The following is a 22,668-nucleotide window of genomic DNA, read 5'->3' on the forward strand; positions in this document are numbered from 1 at the left end:
TCTTTCCTTTTTTCCTTCCCTTTTTCTCTTCGTCCCTTCCTTCTTCTTTTCCTTCCTTCCTTTTTCCTTTTCCTTCCTTCCTTCCTTCCTCTTCTTTCCTTCTTTCCTCCCTTTTCTTTCTTTCCTTTTCTCTTCCTTCCTTTTCCTTCTTCCTTCTTTTTTTCTTTTCCTTCTTTCCTCCCTTTTCTCTTTCCTTTTTCTCTTCCTTCCCTTTTTTCTTTCCTTTTTCTTTTCCTTCCTTCCCTCTTTTTCTTCCTTTGCTTTCTTTCCTTTTTTTCCTTCTTTCCTTCCTGTTTTCTCTTCGTTCCTTCCTTTTCTTTTCCTTCCTTTTTCCTTTTCCTTCCCTTTTTTTCTTTCCTTCCCTTTTTCGTTTCTTTTTTTCATTCCTTCCCTTTTCCTTCCCTTTCTTTTTTCTTTTCCTTTCCTCCCCTCTCTTCTTTTTTCTTTCCTTCCTTTCCTTTTTCTTTCCTTCCCTTTTTCTTTCTTTCCTTTTTCTTTTCCTTCTGAAGGAAGTTAGCACCCACCACCTTCCTAGAAGAATGAAATATTTTAGAAAATATTTTAAAAGGCAGAATATATTTCCCTGGATGAGAAATGGAGAAACATCTTTTAAAGACAAAGCAGCTTCCTGACTCCCCCCACCTTTGTCAATGGGCCATTAAAGTCTCGGCCAAGCTCACTCATTTCCCCCCAACTTTGTCAATGGGTCAGAGGTAGAAACTCATCCCCCCCCCTTTGTCAATGGGACCATCATCTGCAACACAATAGGACCCATCTAGCAACTGAAACTCACCACATGATACCTGGGAAGATGACATCAGCCAGCAAGGCTAACTAAGACCCCCCACCCCCTGGGAGTCTGACAACCAATCAGGATACTCTTCCTGTGCCCCAGAAAGTTCAAAGCTCAGAGAAAGCATAAAGCTAGGGAGCACACAGGATCTCATCCCCTTTTCTGTTCAGGATCTCAAGCCATGTGATCCTGGCCACCATTAAACCATCTTTCCAAGCAGCCTCCATGTTTCCAGTGTCTTTGTCCCCACTTGGAACTGAACCCAGATGGATATTTCTTCCAAACACTTCCTTCCCTCTTTTTTTTCTTTCCTTTTTCTTTTCCTTCCTTCCCTCTTTTTCTTTCTTTCCTTTTCCTTCCTTCCTTCCAACAGAAGCTGTGGGAGGGCCATCCCTGGAAGCTGTCAAGAAGAGACAGGACTGCCATCTGTCAGAAATGGTGTAGGGTTTCCTGCTTGGGCTGGGGGATTAGACTAGATGACCTACAAGGTCCCTTCCAACTGTTTTCTTTCCCTTTCCTTCTTCTTTTCTTTCTTCCTCTTCTGCTTCCTTTCCTCCTCCTCTCCCGTTAAGTCTTTTTCCCTCTGGAGGGGCCTGGTTTTCCCAGGTTCCCCCCCCCCAACTTCCAATTTGGGCAGGAGCCAATGCTGGCTGGGGAATTCTGGGAGTTGAAGTCCACAAGCCTTAAAAGTTGCCAAGTTTGGAGAGCCCTGGACTAAGTTGGTGGCCATTTGCTTTGGAGGCTCGGATTGTACAAATTTGGTGAAAAGGAGACAGTGCGCTTAATAAAGGTAGAAAAAAAAAAAACCCACACAGAGAGGTGTGAACAACCAGGGCTCTCTCTTGTCCAGGCAAGCCAGTTGGAGGCTGAGCGAGTTTGAACGAAGCTCAAACCGATCCACTCAATTAAAAACTTTGGTCATTAAAGCCAGCAGCCACGTCAGGCTTGGCGTTAACTCCACCCTACCAGCCTTGAACAAGTTTTAATTAAAAGCACACGTTTGAATCCACAATAAAATATTTGGCACAGCTTTGTACAATAAGACATTCATTGCTGCTGGAAAGTGAGGTTGTGAAGTTTTTGTTTTTTAAACCACAGGGCCTGTTTTGGATTATCAGGTCTTCAAGGACAGGAGATAATTCAATAGGTATCCTACGGGGCCCTTGGGTATCAGGAGCAGGGTCAGCTAAGGTTAGAAGGGGGTGGGGAAAGAATAATTATAATTATACATTTCTGGACCTAAACACATATGGGAAGAGTGGAGAGAAGGCCATCTAAATATCTTGCAAGAAAACTCTGATGAAACAGCTACTCTGAATAAACAGCTAATTCTTCCATGCGTGCAGGATTAAATCAGGGAGTTTATTTATGGCTTTCCGTCAATATTTTTGATTGCAAAATTTCCTTTGCAGTAACTTCCTTAAAAAAGGCACGGAGGTGGGGAAGAAAAAGCACAAAGAACACAATATTTATCCTCAATGAAGCTGGAAGTTTGATTTTCCAGGAATTGGCTTTCTAAAGGCCGTTTCAAGGCTTACATACATACACAAAATTATGAAAAAAAATCGTTTTATTAAACCCCTGTACACAAGCACAAATATATGTACAGCAAGTTCAAAGATGACGATGTTACCGAAACGAAAAGGCGGTGTCATTTTTTTTTAAAAAAAAAAATGTAAATCCCCTAAATCACTTAAAAAAAACTTTTTAAAAAGGATGTAAAGAGAATGGTTGATTCATCCCTGATTATTCCTGTCGGATCGCCACAACAATTTGAGGGGAAGCATTTAAAAAAACAACAAAAAAAAAACACCACGAGGTCCTTTCAAAAGCTGCGGACAGTAAATGTATTTCAAGACCTATCAGCTCCCTGTGGAAAACACAAGTCCGGCAGAGACAAAAACCTCGGTTGGTAGAGAGAGGCAATGATGTATTCTGACCCCAAGTTGGAAAGGAAAAAAACAACAACAACCCAGGGGTATCTTTAATGCAGGATTGGAGACGATTCAGAAAACTTTTGTGTATTTGTGGAAGTATCGGTCCTGGTTCGAGGTCAAAATGGAAGCAGACTTTTTAAAAAACAAAAACAAAATTAACGTGCTTTCAGGAAGAACGCAACGCCCGATTTCCGTCTCCCGCTCTTGATTTGTGCTTTAAGGAGAAAGCACCCAAATCCTGATTTTGTGTTTTTGTTTTTGCTTGCTTTTTTTTGTCCCTGGCCTGAGTTGGGCTGTTAAAGAGAAAGCTTCTTATTCTTCAGCTGGCTTCTCGGGTATTTTTTCAGCACGCTCCTTATTCGGAGGTAAGTCCCGGTGGATTCCGACATGTTGTCGTATTCGAAAGGGGTGATCCCAGCGGCAAACTTACTCATGTCGGGAACGAGGCCGGGGGGTTTGGAGGAAGGCGGCTTGCTGGCGTCGGGAATCGCGGGGGCGTCGCTATGATTCAGGTGGCCGGCGGGATCCGAGGAGCAGGTTTGGCCTTGGCCTTCACAGTCCGTGGGAATGTCTTCCACCTCGGTGGTTAAATCCACCAGTTCAATGGCCTGTGGAGGACCAGGTTCTTCGGTAGTCTGGGGTACCTGTTCAGGCTTGTCCTCGGTTTCGGAGACCTCCAGCTGTTGGGGGGCCGCTTCCTCCAGGGGAACGGAGGGCTCCGTCCTGCAGGGGGACGACATTCCGGAGTTGCCGGCCATGGGAATCCCGGCGGGGAGGTCCGAGTCGCTGTTGGCGCTCTCCGCCTGCTCGAGGGCCGCCCAAATCAGACGCTGCTGCTCCTCCAGCTCTTCCAGGGTCAAGGTGTCTTCATCCATGGCGGAATCCTCCGGCCGCGGGGCAGACGGCGTCCAAGGCGGTGTGTCGCGAGGCAGGGCTGCTGGCACACAAGACAGCGGTTGAAGAGGAGGAGTCAGGCTGGGGGGAGTACCTGGAGGGGTGCCCTGCGGCAGAGGGGGGGGAGTGGCCGTCAGCGGAGACCCCGGAGGCAACGGAGGTTGGAAGTGGAAGCCATCGTAAGCGGGAGAGCTATGGGGCATTTCTAGATCTGCAAGGAGGAAAAGAGCAAACGTCTTTAATCACTCGCCTGCCTCGAGTCAAAGATAAGATGGGGGGTGCTTCAAACAAAAGAAGCTAAGATGGTGGGTTTCTACTGGGAGCTCATGGAATTGAAGGGAAAAAGCCAAAAGGGGATGAGATTATTTTTTTTTTTAAAAAATGGTGGCGGGTTGTTTAAGAGGAAAGTTAATACCGGAGTCGATCTCCATGTCGGCTGGCGAGACTTCGGCGCCGGTTCCTTTCTGCCGTTTCGAATGATGGGAGCTCTGATGAGAGGGAGGCCTTTTGGGCCTGGATTTGAGATTGGCCTGAGGGGGGATGGGGGGGGGGTCAGAAACAAAGGAGAGAAAGTAAGAACCCCAGAGGGGAACCCCCTCTTTCCCCTCGCCCCCACAAAAAATGGTTTTGTTCTGGAAAAATAGACCAGTGTGCTTAAAAATATTCACCAAATGATAGGTGGAAAGATAATGAGAAAAAATGTCTTTCTGCTGGGATGGCTGAAGAGGTACTGAGCCGAAAATCCTCCATTCCTGTGTTCCCCCACAAAAAAAAGGAAAAAAGAAACGATTAGGAAATCAAAGAATAAATGTCCAAGCTTTATATACACGCAACAGAGCTTTGCTGTGTTATCTTTTAATAAAAAGTAACCGAGGCAAGAAAGAAAGAACTCTAATCAAAGGTAGTGATAAACACGCAGATTGACTTTCAGGCAGTCCTTCCCAAAGGCATTTAAGACAATATGGGAACTAAAGATACTCCTCGTCTTATGACCGTGCGGGTTGTAAAGCAGGCCTTTGATTGATTGCTTCCTGATTCCTTATTTGTAGCCTATGACTATCATTAAGTGTTGTGTTGTACCTTGATGAAGGTATCTTTTCTTTTATGTACACTGAGAGCATATGCACCGAGACAAATTCCTTGTGTGTCCAATCACCCTTGGCCAATAAAATATTCTATTCTATTCTATTCTATTCCATTCCATTCTAATTCAATTCCGTTTTATGTACACTGAGAGCATATGCACCAAGACAAATTCCTGGTGTGTCCAATCACACTTGGCCAATAAAGAATTCTATTCTATTCCAGGACACCACACAACCAATTTTACAGCCTTTCTTGCCACAGTTGTTACGTGATTCCATTGTCTGCAAAGTTTTTTTTTTTTTAGCTGGAAAACAAAAGCAACAAATTTGAAAGTTTTCCAGCCAAAAATGTTATAAATGGTGATTTTGTGACAGTGGTCCATTGCGAAGGGCGGTAAATGTGAGCCGTCATGACACCCTATAGGTGGAAGGTGGACAACAGCAAGGGAACGGGCACTTACGTCTGTGACCCCACTTGGAGTAGACATGTTAAAACCTGGGTAGTTGATCAACTTGGAGAAATCGTAAGAGACACACGGGTTCTGTGGGTGGGATTCTTCCTCGGCTTCACTGTTGGGCGACGCTGTAAGAAAGCAACATCAGTCCTGAAAGACACGACTGGCAAAATACGTTCTCTCGCTTCGGGCCGTTTTGACTCCGAAGGCTAGAATGCGGGGAACACCTTTAACAAATCGAACAAGGCCTTACAAGAGCTCTGAGGAACAAGCTCCTCACCTACGCCCTGGCCAGCTAATTAGCCACGGGTTGAAACTGGGCTGAAAGAAAGCTCAGGCAGTCCAATCAACACGTCACGCTAAGCCACGGTCTACTGCAGTAGACTGTTCTGCCTGGAAGACCTCCAAGGTCCCTTCCAACTCTTGATGTGAACGACGTGTCAACGTTTTTCAACCTCGGCACCTTGAAGATGTTGGGCCAACTCCCAGAATGCCGGCTTGTACAAGCAAACGGGAGTCTTCACCCCTTTTACCTTTCCCGTCGTAGAGCGTTAAGCCAGATTTCTCCATTTCTGCTTCTTTAAGCCAGCCTGGCGGATAACCCAGTTGCCGCATGCGATAGATGAAGGGAGGGAGCGTCTTCTCGGTGACACCGAGGGCGTCCTGGAGTTCCTCGCTGCGGGGGGGGGGGGGGGAGGGGGCATGGGGAAGGGAGGTCCGGTTAAAAACACAACAAAATCGAGCCACGGTTTGGCAATTTGGTTTCAGACTGCTGATTGAGAAAACGTTGCGCATGTTAAGAGTTAGGTAAAGAAATCGCTGGATCTGGATATTCCTTCTTTGCGCCCCTTTTTAGTGAATTTGTGGGCTCAATTGTGGCCGTTACATCGAGGACCACCTGTACCTGATTATTCCTGGTTTGAAGCGTCCAAACCGCTCTTCCACTTCATCCGCGTGGTATCTCTGCTGGAAATTCGGGCTGCCGGTTTCTCCGCAGGCGTCCATAAACTCTTTTCTTTTTTCGCTTATGCGGGCAGCATTTCGTGGCTAAAATTAAGATAGGAGGGAAAAACAGAGACCGTCAGGGTGCTACCAAGTGCAATAGCAGCCGCCGGTAAGGCTGTGGAAAGCACAGACCGAAATATGTCTTTACCTGCGGGCAATCTTTAATCTGGTGATCTTCAGAGCCACAGTTGAAACAGTGAGATTTGGGCCTGCTTTATTAAAAAACACACACACACAGGCACACATTTAAAGCTGTTGACACTCTCTCAGTGACTATTTAAAAAAAACCCAACACAACTTGCTCTAATCTTCTTGGTGCCGCGTTAGATGTAGCAGCACAAAAGGAGCAAATCAATAATGGCCAATTACAACTTTAAAGGTGGAAATGGCAATGAAATGGTACTGGAGATATGAACGCCCAAACAAAATTTGATGTCAAATGAATAAGTGATAGTCACGCACTGGATGCCAGGACAAATTGTAAGCCGACTGTGAGGCAGGCAGCAAGTAACAGTGTGGCTCTTAAGTGTTGCACCACAACTTTTGCATTGTTGCCAAGGAATATTCACAGCCATGCTTTTTCAACAGCTAACCAAAGAAAAACAAGCATTTTATTGAAGTTTTGAGCTGGAAGACAGAACCTATAACTGGAAAAAATAAATTCTATAGGCCACCTATGAAAGGAGTTTTTAAGATTCTGATTCTCTTGAAAGAGACAGGTGGCCATCAAAACTCGTGTTTTATACCTCTGTGGAGCTTTGAGGACATAAATGTTATCTATGTTTTCTTTTTTATATGCTCATCTTCCATTATGCCATTTAAAGTCCAACTGAAAAATGTACATTACGAAGTAAACTGGGCTTTTTTTTTTACTTCCCTCCCTAACCCTATCTATTAATAACCTATCACAAGACATACTTTTTAAAATAAAACCAGAAACATTTGTAGATTTAAAGAAATACAAACCTTTTAGACTTTACTTGTATCTCTTGTCCATCTAGAGAAAGAATCTGCGTGAAAACTTGCTGGTATCTTAAGAATTCAATAAGGAATTGCCATCGTATCAAGCAAAATGCAATTGTAGGGTTTGTATGCCTAGATAATATTAACTACCCCCCAAAAGGCACAAATTGCTTTTCAGAACAGGGCACGATCAGAATTATTATCAGCTACATTATGATAAAACTCTGACTGTAAGCTTATCAGTTCTCAAGACTGGATGTTTCTTTTTCTCGGCAAATTTTGTCTGATCAACGGATCATCAATGGATGGAAATTAATCAAGGAGAGAAGCAACCTAGAACTAAGGAGAAATTTCCTGATCGTGAGAATAATTTTACCAGTGGAACAATTTGCTCCAGAAGTTGTGAGTCCTCCAACACTGGAAGTTCTTAAGAAGAGATTGGACAACCATTTGTCTGAAGTGGTGTAGGGTTTCCTGCCTGAGCAGGGGGTTGGACTAGAAGACCTCCAAGGTCCCTTCCAACTCTGTTGTTCTGTTAAAGCCGGTCCCCTGCCTTTCCAGAAATGCAATGTTAAGGTCCAACAGCATTTTAAATCAGAGCAGGAAATTCCCCCCTGTGGAAACGTTTCATTCAAACAAATGATGAGGGACTTAGGGCACTAAGATGCTGAAGATATATATAAATGGAACCCAATCTGTTTTAGACTTATTGCGTTAAGTAGCAAGGCTTGACAGGAAAAGGGAACAACAGTTAACTAAATAGGATACTTGGGTATTTCCCATCCATCTGTGAGCTGAGGATTTTCATTTAATATAGGCTGCCCCAGTTTATCAAGGCAAAAATTGGTAAAATAGAGAACACTTCCTACAACCTGGAGAAAGAGTCAAAAAGTGTCAGTATTTTAATCAGACTAAAACATCATACTGAAAATGTACTTAAATATTTCACAAATATTAAGTTCTGACATAATTAAGTACATTAAATAAATGGCTTGAGAATATGGAGATTCCCAAGTAGTATTTATACGTTCAACCAATTAATAGAAAAACAAAGTTACAGGACTAAGAACAACAACAACAAATGAAATTTACATGGGTCATTTTTATCAGTTACCAATCATTTCCTAATGGCATAAACTAGAAAAACTCAAAACACTCATAACACAGAAACAAAAAGGAACTTACGCCAAAAGCCTCTTTGACTTTTTTGGACACATTTGAGCTTGTTACTTTAGGATCCTCTTCCAGGACAAAGCTAGAAGGCTAACAAAATGAAAATCAAGTTTACAAAGTTAAATCAACGTTCTTCAATTCTTCAATCAAGTTCAGCAGGATCAGCACAGTGAGGGGTTTGTGACGGAGCCGCCCCCCCATGAACAGAAATAAGTGAGCTCCAAGACAGCAATGCAAGTGATCCTTCATCATGTGACGAAAAGAACTTTATAAAAGAATAAGCCCCTCAAGAGATACCTGCGGTTTAACATTGAAGCAGGCCTTGTCCAATTCATTCCTCCGTCGCTCCTCATATTTCTGAACTAAACTGGATACAAACTCTTCTACTTCTTGATGATATTGCCTAATATAACAGATTATCAAAATATAGAACGGATCAATTGTTCTGTTTAGACTAAGGATTTCTGATATTGCATTTATACATAATGAACGCTGATGTTTTTGCCGTGCAAACGTCTCTCGTCAAAAGAAAGGGTGGATTGAATTCCCAAAGAGAAAGCTATACCGGTTATTAAAAAAAAATTGGTAGACTTCCTGCTAACATTGAACAAATTCAGATTTGTTTCCATACTACATGTAGAAACAAATCTCAAACATTTAAAATCTTGGATAAATGTAAGCTATTTTTTTTAAAAAAATGTCTTCTCTCCTTTACTGCAAAGACTTACTACCAAGTCCCTTCCATTTTTTTCATAAACAATGAAAAACACGAATCTACCAAACATGGGTAGCTACTAATGGAAAATCTCCTTTAGCAGGAATCCAGCACACTTGTAAATCTAGATCCACAAGTCTTCTAGTCTAAGATGCATACTCAGCCAATACAAGGAAGGTACTCACTTTGAAACAGTATTATTCATGAACAAGATCTGCAACAAAGGTCCATCAAGTTTACAGTCATCTACTATTAGTCCACTAAAACAAGAAAGCATAAAGTTTACAATATGAAAGTCAGTCCCTGACCCTTACAGAATAACTTCAGTTTCAATTCCTCAAGTCTTTCATTTTCTATTTTACCTTCTGTTATTTTTCCACTACGAAGATAGTTTTGAGAGCTTGGAGAAAGAGAGAGATCAGATCTGGTTTCCTACCTCCGTCTCTCATGTGTTTCACAGCCTTGACCGATTACTAATCTACCTGAAGACCCTCTGCTCGCCCAAAACACTGCAAATAATTGAGAGGGTGAAACCTACCTTGGTCGAGTCAGGATGTTCAGTTTTCTTCTTAGTTCCTGATGTGAAAATGATTAAGGAATTGCAAGGCACAATAACAGGGAGTGAAGCTAGGAGAATCCTTGCAGCCTCCTCTCCCAGTCCTCCATTATTATTTTATCCCCCCCCCTTTTTTTTTTACATATGACTCAAGGTAGAAAAAATACCTAATTCCCCACATTCTTGGCCTCTGAAAAGAATTTGAAAACCTGGTTCTGGCTATTTGCCTGGAGCTTGCCACACAAATTTAGGATTAGTTTATTAACTATTATTGTTGTTGTTGTTATCATCCCATTATTATTACTTTATAAATTAGCCCATTGAAGGCTCTTCCCGCCCTCTATCTAGCTTTAAATTTTTCCATCCTTATTTCAAGGGCCTCCTACGATATTTTTATATGCCTTTTACCGAGCTATGAAATGCATACATGGTTATATTAATTGTACCCCACCTAGGGATGCTCTGGGAGTGAGATAGGATGTCTATAAATTTGATAAACAAATCCACCTGCCTACTTCTCCCCTGTCCTCAGAACAACCCTGTGAGGTGGGGGGGCAGCCCAAAGTCCCCCAAACGGCTTTCCCATCTACAGGCAATCCTCGACTTACAACCGTTCGCTTAGTGACCGTTCGAAGTTACAAAAGCCCCCAAAAAACTGACTGACGACCAGTGGTGGGATTCAGCCGGTTCGCACCACTTTGGGAGAACCGGTTGTTAACTTTCTGAGCAGTTTGGTGAACTGGTTGTTGGAAGAAATCATTAGAGCAGAGAACCAGTTGTTAAATTACTTGAATCCCACCACTGCTGACGACCATTTTTCAACGACACGAGACCGTTGCAAGCACCCTCGTGGCCACCCTGATCAAAATTAGGATGCTTGGCAACTGGCTTGTACTTATGACGGGTCATAAGTCCGGGGTGGTGGTGGTGGTTGGTCACATGATCCCCTTTGGCGCCCCTTTTGACCAGACCTGTGGCTAATTGAAGGGGCTGCAGTGATCCGCTTAACAACCGTGGCCAAAAAAAAAAAAAAAGCTCTTGAAACGGGCCAAAACTCACACAACAGCAAATGTCTCGCTTAGCGACTGATTCGTGGTCCTAAATCGAGGACTGCCTGCACTTAATCCGGATTTGGGGGTGGGGGGGAAGATGCGAAGGCGGCCTGGGACCCCCTCCCTCCCTCCCTCAGCGGTGCCTCCCTCTCCCCCAGGAAGGCCGCTCCCCGCCCGGCCAGTCAGGCGCTCCCAGCCGGGGCGGAGGCGGCCTTTCCAGCCGGGGCGGCGCTGCCCTCGCCCAGCGGCAGGATATTCTCCGCCCGCAGCTGCCTAACGGTCTCCTCGGAGTCCCTCAGCCGCTCGCGGAGCTCCGCCGCTTCTTCCGCCGGGCCGGGCCCCAGGGCGGGCGCCTCCTCGTCGGCCTCCAGCTGCTGGAAGAGCTCGCGGTCGCCGAAGTCCAGCTCGGCCGCCATCTTGGCCCGCGGGAGGCGAGGCGAGGCGAGGCGGGCGAGGAGGAGGTGAAGGCCGCCGCCGCTTCCGCCGCCGCGGGGAGGCCCGGAGAAGGCGCTCGGGACCGGCCTCCGCCGCTCAACCCAGTCTCGGGCTTCGGCCGAGGCCTTTTTCCGCCTCTCAGCGCTGCAAGACTACGGCGCCCGGCATGCAACGGGGCGACGGTTACGCCGGCTGCCCATTGGCTCCCGGGGTGGGGCTCGAGGATGCCGGGAGCTGTAGTTGGACGCGGGGCGCGGTGCATGCTGGGACCCTTTTTGCTGCCAGGTTAGGAAAAGGGCTGTGGCTGCTTGGTTGTTCGTGGATGATGGGACAGGGTGTCCACAATTAAGAGGTAGAGGTACCAGGAAAGGTGTGCAAAAAAATGTCCGAAAATGTATTTAAGAACAGACCATGCATGTTATATATTTCTAACGCTTTAATGGATTATCAGTACCTGCTACGCTTTGATATAAAACTGCCTCTGCGGATACCATCCATCACAGCACTTCCTGGTTTGTTGTCGGCCACAAATCCCAAATAAAACTGTGACTCTGAACACTTGCAATCCTCAAATACGTTGGGAATTTTAATCCGCCCGCCATCCCTATCCTCAACCTGCCTCTGTTGGGTGTGGAAAGAGATTGAGGTTTCGTATGAGGGATTACTCTCAATCTTAATCTGTTTAATAACAGATTAAAAGTGGGGGCTGAGAACTACAGCCTGGGGCATCGGTGATACCAGTATCAAATTTTGGTTATTTGTAACAGACTTTTCTCACATATATGGGATCCTTTTCTCTATATCTGCTGCCATCTCTCATTTTAACATTTATAATTAGCACGGGAATTTATACATTTCACTTTTTACATTCTGTTAAATACTTCCTAATCCGGCAATGCTATAAAAAAACCCAATAATCTTTAAGGGGGTTGTCTCTACAGTATTCAATTAGAGCTTTCACAGAACAAAACTACTTAACTCAGGGAGGAAAGAATTGTTGGATAAGAACAAGGAGCGTAATTAGGATGTAGTATTTTGATATAGCTAACAAATAAACCTGCAGTATTCTTTATCCTCTATTTAACTTCTTAACTTCTATCCTCTGCTTTCCTGTATTGGGATGAGCATTTATCTCAAAACTATACTCCGTGAAATTAATCATGAAATGGCCACTATCCACTAAACTTAAAATACAATACTTGAGAAAAAAAAGCAACATGTTTTATTAACCAGGTTGTTGCACTGCATTTATGTACCCACGGGCCCAATCTGCTAGTTTTTAACACCAACACAATGTGTTTTTATGTTCCAAGAGTTTAAAATAACTGTACAAGTTTAAAGTACAAAAAGTACACAAGAGAGACGGTGGTGGACACAAAATATCCGTGTGGCGAGTTCACCCTCGGCTGTTCTGTCTGAGAACCACAGAAGTTAGAAGCGTCCTTCTGGAGCTCTGGCGCGTATAATGGAAGTGAGTATAATGACCTGATTACAACATGGAACACCAGTTATCACTGATCTGGTATTTACAAAAAAATTGTAATGTCAATAAATTAAAGTCAATGTTAACACCCATGCAAGCTAGGATGCCAGCTTTCGGTGAACGGGGAAGCCAACATCTCAACCACAGAATCTTGGTCGGCGTCTCTTAAGCTGTCCGAAGGTGTCCAAAGCCTCAAACGGCGTCCATTCCTCGCATCGAAGACGTAAAGCCCAACCCCATTCCTCTCTGGGTGTGCGTCTGTGACCTGGCCATTTCGTACTGTGCGTCCAGATTGCGGAAGACTTCTTCTTGCTGTTTCAAAGTCTTATAACTCTCCTCGTCCACCGAACCGCTGCCGCTGGCTTCCTCCTCGCTCTAGGAGAAACAGAAGAAAAGCGTCAACCGAAAGGCTCAACAAACTCAACTCTTCTGCTCCGATACACGGCATCCAGCTTAACAATAGTACACAACAAAGATTCAACTACAAAGGAAGCTTTGCTGTTAAAAAGTCTCTACTGATGTTCCCATAGTTTTCACCAGTTACCAAGCAGTGGAGCACAAGCAGTTTTTCCCCACCTGAGGTTTTCCAGATTTGCTCTGAAAAAATGGTTGGGTTCTTGCAGTGTGTACACAATGAAACCAGATCCCCAGAATATCATTTTAATCCAAATCTGTACGTTCCCATTGTTTGAGCTTATCTCCAGCTACCTCAAGAATCTGACTTCTCTCCATACCGCTCTGAAATTTTGTTTCATAGCCTGTAGGCCTTCCCAGACCACACAGGTCTCTTCATGCTGACCTTTCTGGCGTAAAGACAAAGTTAATTTTAGAAACACCTACCTTAATACCCATCAACTTCCTAAACTTGACATTTTGGTCCTTATTTCCGAAATTCAGTTTCTCCCAGATTTCCGCAGATTGTGATTTATCCTATAAAAAAACATAAAGTAGGGAGTCTTTATAGGTTCCATATAGAAGTATATTCATCCTAGAAAAGAAAAATCAACATATAGCAACTGGAAAAAGATTTCTCATGGAAAAAAGGTAGCTTTCTTTTTTCCACTATTTTTCTCTAACCCAGGGGGGGTCTGCAAACTTGGCTCTTTTAAGACTTGTGGACTTCAACACCCAGAGTTCCTCAACTAGCTTTGCTGGGAGTTGAAGTCCACAAGTCTTAAAAGAGCCAAGTTTGCAGACCCCTGCTCTAACTCATTCACCCCCTCTCATGGTTCTCTCCCCCACCCCAAACTTCCAGTACAAGGGCTTATTTAGCATCTAGTTACTGTATTGGCTTGGCCATTACTGGCCCTGCGAATGAGCCCTTCGAAGCTATTTCCATCGTAAAAATCCCAAAAACTCTGAAGTGTCATCAGCTGCACCATCAGGCGGTAACTCTGATCTGCCTCTGAAAACATTGCTTTGCAGACTTCCCCAGGGGTAACCAAGGAAAGATAAAAGCCACCAGGAGATTTACCCCTTCTTTTTTGCCCTGCCACAGCATTTTCCTCTTCTTTTCTTGCTCGGCGAACTTCATGGGGTTCACTGCTGCTGGGTTGTAGTAGCTGGGAACAGCTATTCCTGTCTCGGCCAGAGCCTTCGCTTGCAGGGCCGCCATCTGAGCTGCCATGGCTATTTGAGGAGTGACCTGTGTCCCAGAGGCCAGGAGAGCTGCGACATTGATGACTGACCCACCGGTGGCAGCTGCCGCTGAAACCAACAAAACGGTATCCTTCTAAAGGCACGGTCTGATACGCCAAGTTTACAAGCCATAAAAAACTGATACAATGTCTTTTGTCCAAATACATAACTGGTATATTTTTAAAAAATGGTAAAAGAGTAGAAATTCTCTAGAGACAGATCAAAATGAAATAAAGTGGTGCAGTGTTACTGTAGGGAAGGGAAAGGGAAGTTCAATTACCGGCAACTATTTCCTGTTGTTTCTGCTTCTCAACCAGTTCTTTCTCTCTCTGTTCTTGCAATTTTTTTGCTCTTTCCAACCTAGGAATAACAATGCAGAAAGACGTGAAAAGGTTTCTTTCTCATTTCCCCACCTCAGTACTGTACTGTTCATTCAGAAACAAAACAGCAAAGGAGGAACTGAAAAAGCTGCACACAAGTTAAAGACTGCCTAATCCCTTTTCTCTTGCTGCTTCTTAGTTCGATTTCGACAGATAAATTGAAGAGAAAGACAAAGGGGCTGAAATATTTTCCTGCTTCCAGTTGCACAGCGATTATTGTCTCTCTCTGTGTGTGTGTGTGTGTGTGTGTGTGTGTGTGTGTGTGTGTGATGAAAACCATCTTACGAAAACTACAATCCAAGAGAGTCTCGTACCTCCTGGCCAAGGCTTCCTGGGCATCCATCGCTGTGTTTCGCCCCCTGAAAGGCGGGGGGCTCGGAGTTCGGCTGTGACTTCTGCTGAACCTTCGTGGTTTTTCGGGTCTCTTCTTTCTTTCCCTGTTCAGAACCACAGAGTTTCATTTTTCCTCTCTTCACAATTACTTCTCAGGCCGCAAACAAGCCTGAACAGCAGGTTCTCTCATTCGACATCACTCCCTCTACATTTTATCGTTTAAAAAGCGTCAACGCACCTGCTCCGACTCCTGGTTCTGCTTCTACTGGGACTCCTATGCCTGTGTCTGGATTTGGATCGAGATCTGGATCTCACGCGCCGCTTTTTCTCTCGACTTCGGGAGCGGGATTTTTTTTTGTCGCGGCTTCGACTACGGTGCCGCCTGGAATCACACGCCAAATCCCTGTTAAGGTTTCCAAGCTTAACTATTCCGTTCAATTACCCACAAAGAAGGGGTTTCCAAGCTTAACTATTCCGTTCAATTACCCGCAAATAAAAGCATTATCTGCATTATGTTCTGTTTAAAGCAGGGGTCTCCAACCTTGGTCCCTTTAAGACTTGTGGACTTCAATTCCGAGTCCCTCAGCCAGCAAAGCTGGCTGAAGAACTCTGGGAGTTCAAGTCCACAAGTCTTAAAGGGACCAAGGTTGGAGACCCCTGCTTTAAAGTATATATATTTCAAGAAAAGATAATTGAGGAAGTTTTAGGCTTATTATTATTTAGCAGATATTCCCCTGGAATGAGTGCAGAAACTCGTCAGCATTGCCGTCCTACAGAAAAATCAGTGGCAGAAGTTAAGCCGTAACTATTGTAAGAGAAGCAATCCAAGAGATCCCCGATTTAGTTAAGTATAAGAGCTTGGATCTAGGCTGAAGAAACAAATATAGGCAGTCCTTGACTTAACGACCACAATCGAGCCCACCCAACATTTATGCTGCTAAGTGAGAAATCGGTTAGGTGAGTTTCGCCCCATTTTTTGCCACATTTGATAAGTGAATCCTTGCAGTTGTTAAATTAGCCACACGGTTGTGAATCTGGCTTCCCCGTTGACTTTGCTTGTCAGAAGGTCGGAAAAGGGGATCACATGACCACCCCCGGGGCACTGCAACCATTATAAATGTGAGTCAACTGTCAATCACCCAAACGTAAACCACATGACCATGGGGATAAGTGTGAACAACGGTTTTAAGTCACGTTTTTCAATGCGCTTGTAATCACTATGTGAATTGCTAAGTCGAGGACTACCTGTGGTGACCACAAAATCCAGTTACAAAGACACCTAATGTTCTACCACCACTGCACGTTAGTTTAGAAGACAAAAACGTCCACGAAGTAGGCAAACTCAAGGTTCCCCTTCTTTTGTGAGTGGGCTCAACCATCTCCCGAATCCTCTCCAAACGAGTAACATGGAAGGAAACTATGCGTCTACCTTTCCCGCGAACGAGACCTGGAATGGCTGCGCCCCCTGGAGGCCTTCCTCTCCTTGCGCTTGTGCCGATCCTCGCCGTTCTCCGAAGAGTTCAGGCTCTCCCTCCCTTTATCTGAAGGGTGGTCTTTGTCGTTATGCTCTTCAGGTCTGTGCTTCTTGGAGGACCTCTCTTTGGACCCATGTCTTCGTGCCTGTTTTAAGAAGAAGTTGGTTCTTTCAGGAAAATAGTGCAACAGAGAGTTAGTATGGGCATTAGAAGATCAAGAATGATACGTCGTTGATGATGCAACATTAGTAACCTTAGGAGCGTGGCCCCAGTCAACTGAGATATCTTTTAACACCACCACCATCTATGCAACGTTGCAGAGGTGACCCTACCACTCCCCACCCCCACCCCCACCCCTTCTGGACTTAAATCTTGCTCCACAAGGTTAAAACATCTCCTGCCACAAAAGCCAGGTTTACATCAAGAGACGGAACAGCTGTTCTGAGGACTTGATGGCCTCACCCACAAAAGAAAACACGCTGCTCTCTCGGCACCCCAGAGAAATCTTTAAAAAGCTCATCCAGCAACATGGCAGGAGATTTACAGGCCATCCTCCTACAATGGCCAAACTGAGGTTTGGTGAAACAGTGGATCACCAGCCTAAAACCTTGTCTGTCAGGTAACCAGCGTTCAAGCCGGATCATGCTTTGAATTTGCAATGATCTGGGCTCTTTTGTAAAGACACTTTACCATTCAGTGTTTAGTTCTCTAAAATTTGGGTAAAGATTCTCTGCAACTTCCCTTTTCTGTACTTTTACTACTCAGATATATTTTTCTCTATAAATTGTACTGGAAGTGATACTTATAAGCAATTGTACAGGTAATCCTTAACATTTTCATGTAATTCTTTATGTCTTCCAGGTCTTAATAACCTCACTCAAAGCCTATATTACATACATATAATTCAACCATTTACTTATTCATTCATTCATTACACCATTATTCTAAATGTGTAAAAGGGCCTCTAAGTCTGTCTAACATAGCTGCTTGCAATTACTGCAGGTTCAAGTCCCACCAGGCCCAAGGTTGACTCAGCCTTCCATCCTTTATAAAGTAGGTAAAATGAGGACCCAGATTGTTGGGGGCAATAAAGTTGACTTTGTATATAATATACAAATGGATGAAGACTATTGCTTAACACAGTGTAAGCCGTCCTGAGTCTTCGGAGAAGGGCGGGATATAAATTCCAAAAAAAAGTTAAGCCACAATTATTGGTATTTTAATTTTTATGGCTACATTTTTAATATGAAACTATTTGGACACCCACTGAGGATTAAAGGAGGAGTGTAAAGTGTATTTCTTGTTGCATATTGAAAATTGGAAAAGCTCATAAAGATGGAACAAACCCAACCTTTCGCCGTGAGCTTAAAACTCACTTATTTATCTGCGCTGAACTGGGTTAGTTTTTTAAGTTTATGGGTTTTTAATGGGTTTTATTTCTAAATTTTAATTCCGGCCAATTTAATAAGTCTTTTAATAGTATTTTAATTGTATTTATAGTTTGTTATGTATTTTTACCTGGCTGTGAACCGCCCTGAGTCCTTTGGGAGAAGGGCGGTATACAAATTTAAATAAATAAATAAATAAATTGCCAAGGTAGAGGTATATTTATGGACTGTGATGGATGTTTTTCCAATCCTGTGTGATGTCCATATTATTCTATCCTCCTCCTTTTTGGAACATGTAAAATTACTAGAACTAGGAATAACCCTTTACTTAATTAGTCCTTTACAAATTAGGACAATTATTGGGTCAAACATCAACAATCAAATTGTAACAGCAGCTATTCCCCTGGAATTTAAGATCAAAAACAGTACAGTTCTTAAAATTAGTTTGAACGATTTCTACATTATGAGAGAAATACGTTTTGAAAACATAACGGAATAGTCTTCTAAACATATAGCATGTACTTTAAAAACACCATTATATCCAATAAAACTGATTTAAAATTTCTTTGCAAGGGAAATATGAGTTTGAATGACTAATAGTTACCTTATCATGAAGTAGGCTTATAATTTTGCTATCTGAGTCTGGAGCGTCTTCAGTTCAGTCTCTTCGCGCATTAGCACGCTGAGTATGATTTATTATAGAAATGTTATCATGTGATCTAAACAAAATAGTCAATTTCACAAATACTCTCCTACTTTTCTTTAAACAGAGCTTCCATTGCAAAGGGGGGGGGGGAGTCTGTGATACCACCTAAAGAAATTTCCTCTAAAGCTCTCTCTAGCAGAATTTTCTAGTTACTGCTGATGCTCCTGTACTCAAACCACCTCTGCACCAGAAGCTGGCCATTCCCCTAGCAATGTTCCTACAACGGCTTCCTAACCTCGATCCCCTCGCTTTGCCTTCAAAACCATTTATTTCCATCTCTGTGACTCCTGTTGTATGGACAAACCCCACCTAGAAGAATTCCAATTATGTCCTCACCCAAATAGTGACAAAAACTTCCGAGGTGGAATGAGATGGGCCAAATTTTTTTGTAAATGCTTAGCTGAACTCTGGTGAATGGAAGCTCTGTGAGTATCAATTATATTAAAATTTTTATCATGGTATTTTCCACAATAAATCTCCATATGAATTTTTTTTTTTTTTGGTCAACTATTACCTTTTTGTTATAAAGATGGCTTCATTCATGCTTCTCACTCCAAGCACTTTCTGAATTTACTTTTTTTTTTGTTGGTACTTACCATTTAGACAATTATATTTTAAGATTTATACATGCTATGACATACTTGTAAATATGTCCTGCACAAATACCCAAGCACTACAAAGTATTAATTACCTCTTTGCTTCTGCTCCGGCTTCTGTATTTTTTCCCGTCATTATCTAAAGAAGAAAGCACCTATTAGTCATCCAATATAGCTTTAAAAAATCATCTCCATCTACATAAGTTCCAATCCCAATTAAGCTATTTTACAGATTTAAAATAGTTGGGACTGGTAATATTCACAACCCTCTTCCCTCATACAAGGCTCAACATACTTCTAAGGTCTATTTAGTCAATTCACCATTCTATCTTGAATATAGAACGCTATCACTTATGACTTACATTTTGAATTGAAACGTTTATTTTAAAGTGACACAGATTGTAACAAATTACTATCTTAATTACAGCAACCATTAAGCTACAAGGGTGTGCCCACTAGCAAAATTTAACGAACAGGTAGAGACTTTCATACCGGATTTTCGTTTTCTTTCTCTTGATCGGGAACGTGACCTTGAATAATGGTGTTTTGAAGTTCTAGGTGAACTGGATGCCTCTGATCGTTCCTTTTTCTTCTCTCTCTCAGGAGAGGATTTCTCTGGAGGATTTGCCTCTCGCTCAGAATCACTAGCCTAATTTAAAATGAAATAACTTTTAATATTTGCAATACAGTGACTGTCTACTACGTCTTCCGATAGCCATGGGACACTGCCTCAAGTTCTACAGCATATATTACATCAACTACGCTAAACGATATGTCTGACTTCCTTCACACTAAAGTACACAGCTATTTTAATAGCTTTCTCTAGAAACTAAATTTTTATGACTTTTTATGACTGCAATTTTATGACTGCAGTGCTTTACTTGGAGCAGAAAACCTGTTTATATTTTAGGAATATTCCAAACAAATTAAACCCCAGCTGAGAGTATAGCACTTAACTGGAGCTGTACAACCCCAAGGGCTTTAAAACCAGGTCACAAACAACATTTAACATTGGCAATTAAGACTAGCATTATGTGCCATTACAATAGCATTATCAACTGATCGATAAAAATATAAAAAGCCTCGTTTCTAAATAAATGCTAAGGAACCGTAAGCTCCTAAACATTTAGTTTTATGCTACCGATATCATGTGTTTATTCCAAAGTCTCTGATGTCCAGGTTAAAATATTTACTCAGAATACAAGCCCCTCTGAAGTGAATAGACCCCACCACCCAGAAAGCTGTTGGAACTTATGCCATTAATTCAACTGCAAATTGGTGTTTTATTCGTCCCAGTTTGGTTACCCTGTAAGGAAGAGTTAACTTTCACAAGTTACACTCAAAACAGTCAAAGGGCAAACACAACTTGAAGAAATACAAATAAAGGAAAGAGGGGTAGGGGTTCCCCCCTCCTTTTCATTTCCCCTGAGATGACAGAACCCCCAAGGTCACTAAAAGATACCTTAAAACAATTAATACAGCCTTACACTCAGCATCCTTCTCTTCCGTCAGGAGCAGCTACAGAGGGCAGAAGCCGAACTGACCTACTATACACAGCCATATGTGAAAGATTTACATGCGCCTAGCATGCCAGCTTCTTTTCTTAGTGTTATATTTATAAAAGAGCCACAAATGGGCCTGGTTTCCTCTCCCCGTTTATTATGCGAGTTCCATAATAAACTCTAGCCACCCCCCTCAAGCCTTTGCGTCCGTAAACACACCCTGTTCTTTGCCACACTGATCCTTTACATTCTATAATAAAATTTGCTTTAAAAAGGCTTCAGATCCATACATAAATGTAAATACATGCTTAAGATGTCTATCTACATCTACACGCACACATATATACACATCTATTTTTGTGTATATGTAATCTATATACACATCTACCTTTTATCTATTTCTCTCTATTTCTTTTTTATATTTATCTGTATATCTTTTATGTCTCTATTTTTTATATACCTCTATATCTATCAATCATCCATCCATCCCTATTATCTAATCTATATCTCATTATATCTATCATCCATATCTATCTAATCTATATCTAACAATCAATCATCCATATCTATCGCATCTATATCATCCCTCCATTTCTCTCATTCCATCTATTTTTCTATCTATCTCATCTCCATTTCTCTCTCATCCTATCTATCTATCTAATCATCTCTCTATTTCTCTCTCATCCTATCTATTTTTCTATCTCATCTCTCCATTTCTCTCATCCTATCTATCTATCTAATCATGTCCATTTCTCTTTTTTTTTTTGTTTACATTTATACCCCGCCCTTCTCCGAAGACTCAGGGCGGCTTACAGTGTATAAGGCAATAGTCTCATTCTATTTGTATATTTTTTACAAAGTCAACTTATTGCCCCCCCCAACAATCTGGGTCCTCTTTCATCCTATCTATCTATCTATCTATCTATCTATCTATCTATCTATCTATCTATCTATCTATCTATCTATCTATCTATCTATCTCATCTCTCCATTTCTCTTTCATCTCTCCATTTCTCTCTCATCCTATTTATCTATCTCTCATCTTTCCATTTCTCTCTCATCCTATCTATCTCATCTCTCCATTTCTCTCATTCTACCTACCTACCTATCTCTACCTCTCTCATTATATATTTATATCTATATCTATCTATCTAATCTGTTATCTGTCTCTTTCTTTTTAATATACCTTTATATCGAACTATCTCTTTTATATCTCTATTTCTTTTTTATCTACCCATCCACACATCTCTAAACCCGCTTTAACCCCAGAAAAAGGCCTCTCCCCCCCCCACACCATCCACACGTGTATGAGGCGTGTCAGCCCAACGTGGGGATTCTCCCCAATGAGGGCGCCAAGAGCGGGGATTCGGTTCGAGGCCCGGACCCCCAGAGGCCGCCGGAGAAGCTTCGAGAAGCCGCGCTGGGGGGGGCGGGGGGTACCTCCTCCCTCCTCCCCCTCCCCCCTCACGGAGGCCCATCATGGCGGCCGGGCGCCATCTTGTCTGGCGCCTTCCACCCGAGGCGGCTCCGCCCGCCGCCTGGGCCTCGCCCTCCGCCAGCCCGGGAAGCCGTCGTGGGAGCCTCACCGCCATGCCGGGGTGCACGGAGGGGGGAAGCGGGCCCCGAGAGGGACCTCGGGGCTCCTCCGCGGCTTCGATCCCTCAGCGAACGACGCGCAGCGCCTCCGCAACCGACTGGGCGAGCAGCCCTCTCAGCTCGGCCCCGCCCCCTGCTTGGGATATGCCCGGATGTAACCAGGAGAGCGGCGGGAGTGCAGAAGAGCGGCAATGCGCCTGCGCGGACTTGGGAGCATAGATATATAACCTTGTAGAGGAGGGCGGCTGTGGTTCCCCTGCTTTGGCTCTTTTTTTTTTTTTAAGGCTCTCCTGCCCCAGAAAAGAACACGGGGCGGCCTCCGAATAAGGAGCCGTAACATTAAAACGGTCTAAATATGATCCGGTCGCTCTCTTCCCATTTTTCTTTAATAAAGAGAAGGTACCGTCTCTTGATAGGTGGGAGCGATTTTTCTCAATTCCTCCTCAGTTTCGTCCTTTGATGAATTGGGGCCCGAATGGCCGCGAGAGAGCCTGGACAGAGCGCCCCAG

General features: G+C 43.3%; 2 protein-coding genes across 9 annotated transcripts; both read right to left on the bottom strand.

Moving 5' to 3' along the window:
• Window positions 1-2,345: 2,345 nt before the first annotated feature.
• ZCCHC8 (zinc finger CCHC-type containing 8) lies at window positions 2,346-11,233 on the bottom strand. Of its 4 annotated transcripts, none has more exons than XM_058158236.1 (14): window positions 10,883-11,233; window positions 9,559-9,599; window positions 9,206-9,280; window positions 8,603-8,708; window positions 8,318-8,395; window positions 7,901-8,004; window positions 7,136-7,201; window positions 6,318-6,378; window positions 6,069-6,211; window positions 5,698-5,840; window positions 5,171-5,292; window positions 4,293-4,376; window positions 4,040-4,154; window positions 2,346-3,835 (listed from the first exon to the last, which is right to left on the bottom strand). In XM_058158236.1, exons 1-14 carry the CDS (start codon window positions 11,042-11,044, stop codon window positions 3,027-3,029), a joined length of 2,109 nt encoding a protein of 702 aa, XP_058014219.1. In that variant the 5' UTR covers window positions 11,045-11,233; the 3' UTR covers window positions 2,346-3,026. The 4 variants fall into 4 exon arrangements, with proteins under 4 accessions (XP_058014219.1, XP_058014218.1, XP_058014220.1 ...); XM_058158235.1 differs by having other exon boundaries at window positions 6,318-6,381; window positions 10,883-11,227; XM_058158237.1 differs by having other exon boundaries at window positions 2,346-3,667; window positions 6,318-6,381; window positions 10,883-11,220.
• A 328-nt stretch (window positions 11,234-11,561) lies between these two features.
• Window positions 11,562-22,307, bottom strand: RSRC2 (arginine and serine rich coiled-coil 2). Of its 5 annotated transcripts, none has more exons than XM_058158240.1 (10): window positions 22,150-22,307; window positions 19,555-19,711; window positions 19,158-19,201; window positions 16,327-16,517; window positions 15,136-15,279; window positions 14,879-15,001; window positions 14,465-14,544; window positions 14,021-14,253; window positions 13,387-13,476; window positions 11,562-12,921 (listed from the first exon to the last, which is right to left on the bottom strand). In XM_058158240.1, the coding sequence occupies exons 1-10, from the start codon at window positions 22,153-22,155 to the stop codon at window positions 12,739-12,741; spliced, it is 1,251 nt and encodes a 416-aa protein (XP_058014223.1). In that variant the 5' UTR covers window positions 22,156-22,307; the 3' UTR covers window positions 11,562-12,738. The 5 variants fall into 5 exon arrangements, with proteins under 5 accessions (XP_058014223.1, XP_058014222.1, XP_058014227.1 ...); XM_058158239.1 differs by having other exon boundaries at window positions 15,136-15,300; XM_058158244.1 differs by lacking the exon at window positions 22,150-22,307 and adding an exon at window positions 18,365-18,442 and having other exon boundaries at window positions 16,327-16,539; window positions 19,555-19,652.
• Between the last annotated feature and the right edge of the window lie 361 nt (window positions 22,308-22,668).

Source organism: Ahaetulla prasina, chromosome 15 (genome assembly GCF_028640845.1).
Source record: "Ahaetulla prasina isolate Xishuangbanna chromosome 15, ASM2864084v1, whole genome shotgun sequence".
NCBI lineage: Eukaryota > Metazoa > Chordata > Lepidosauria > Squamata > Colubridae > Ahaetulla > Ahaetulla prasina.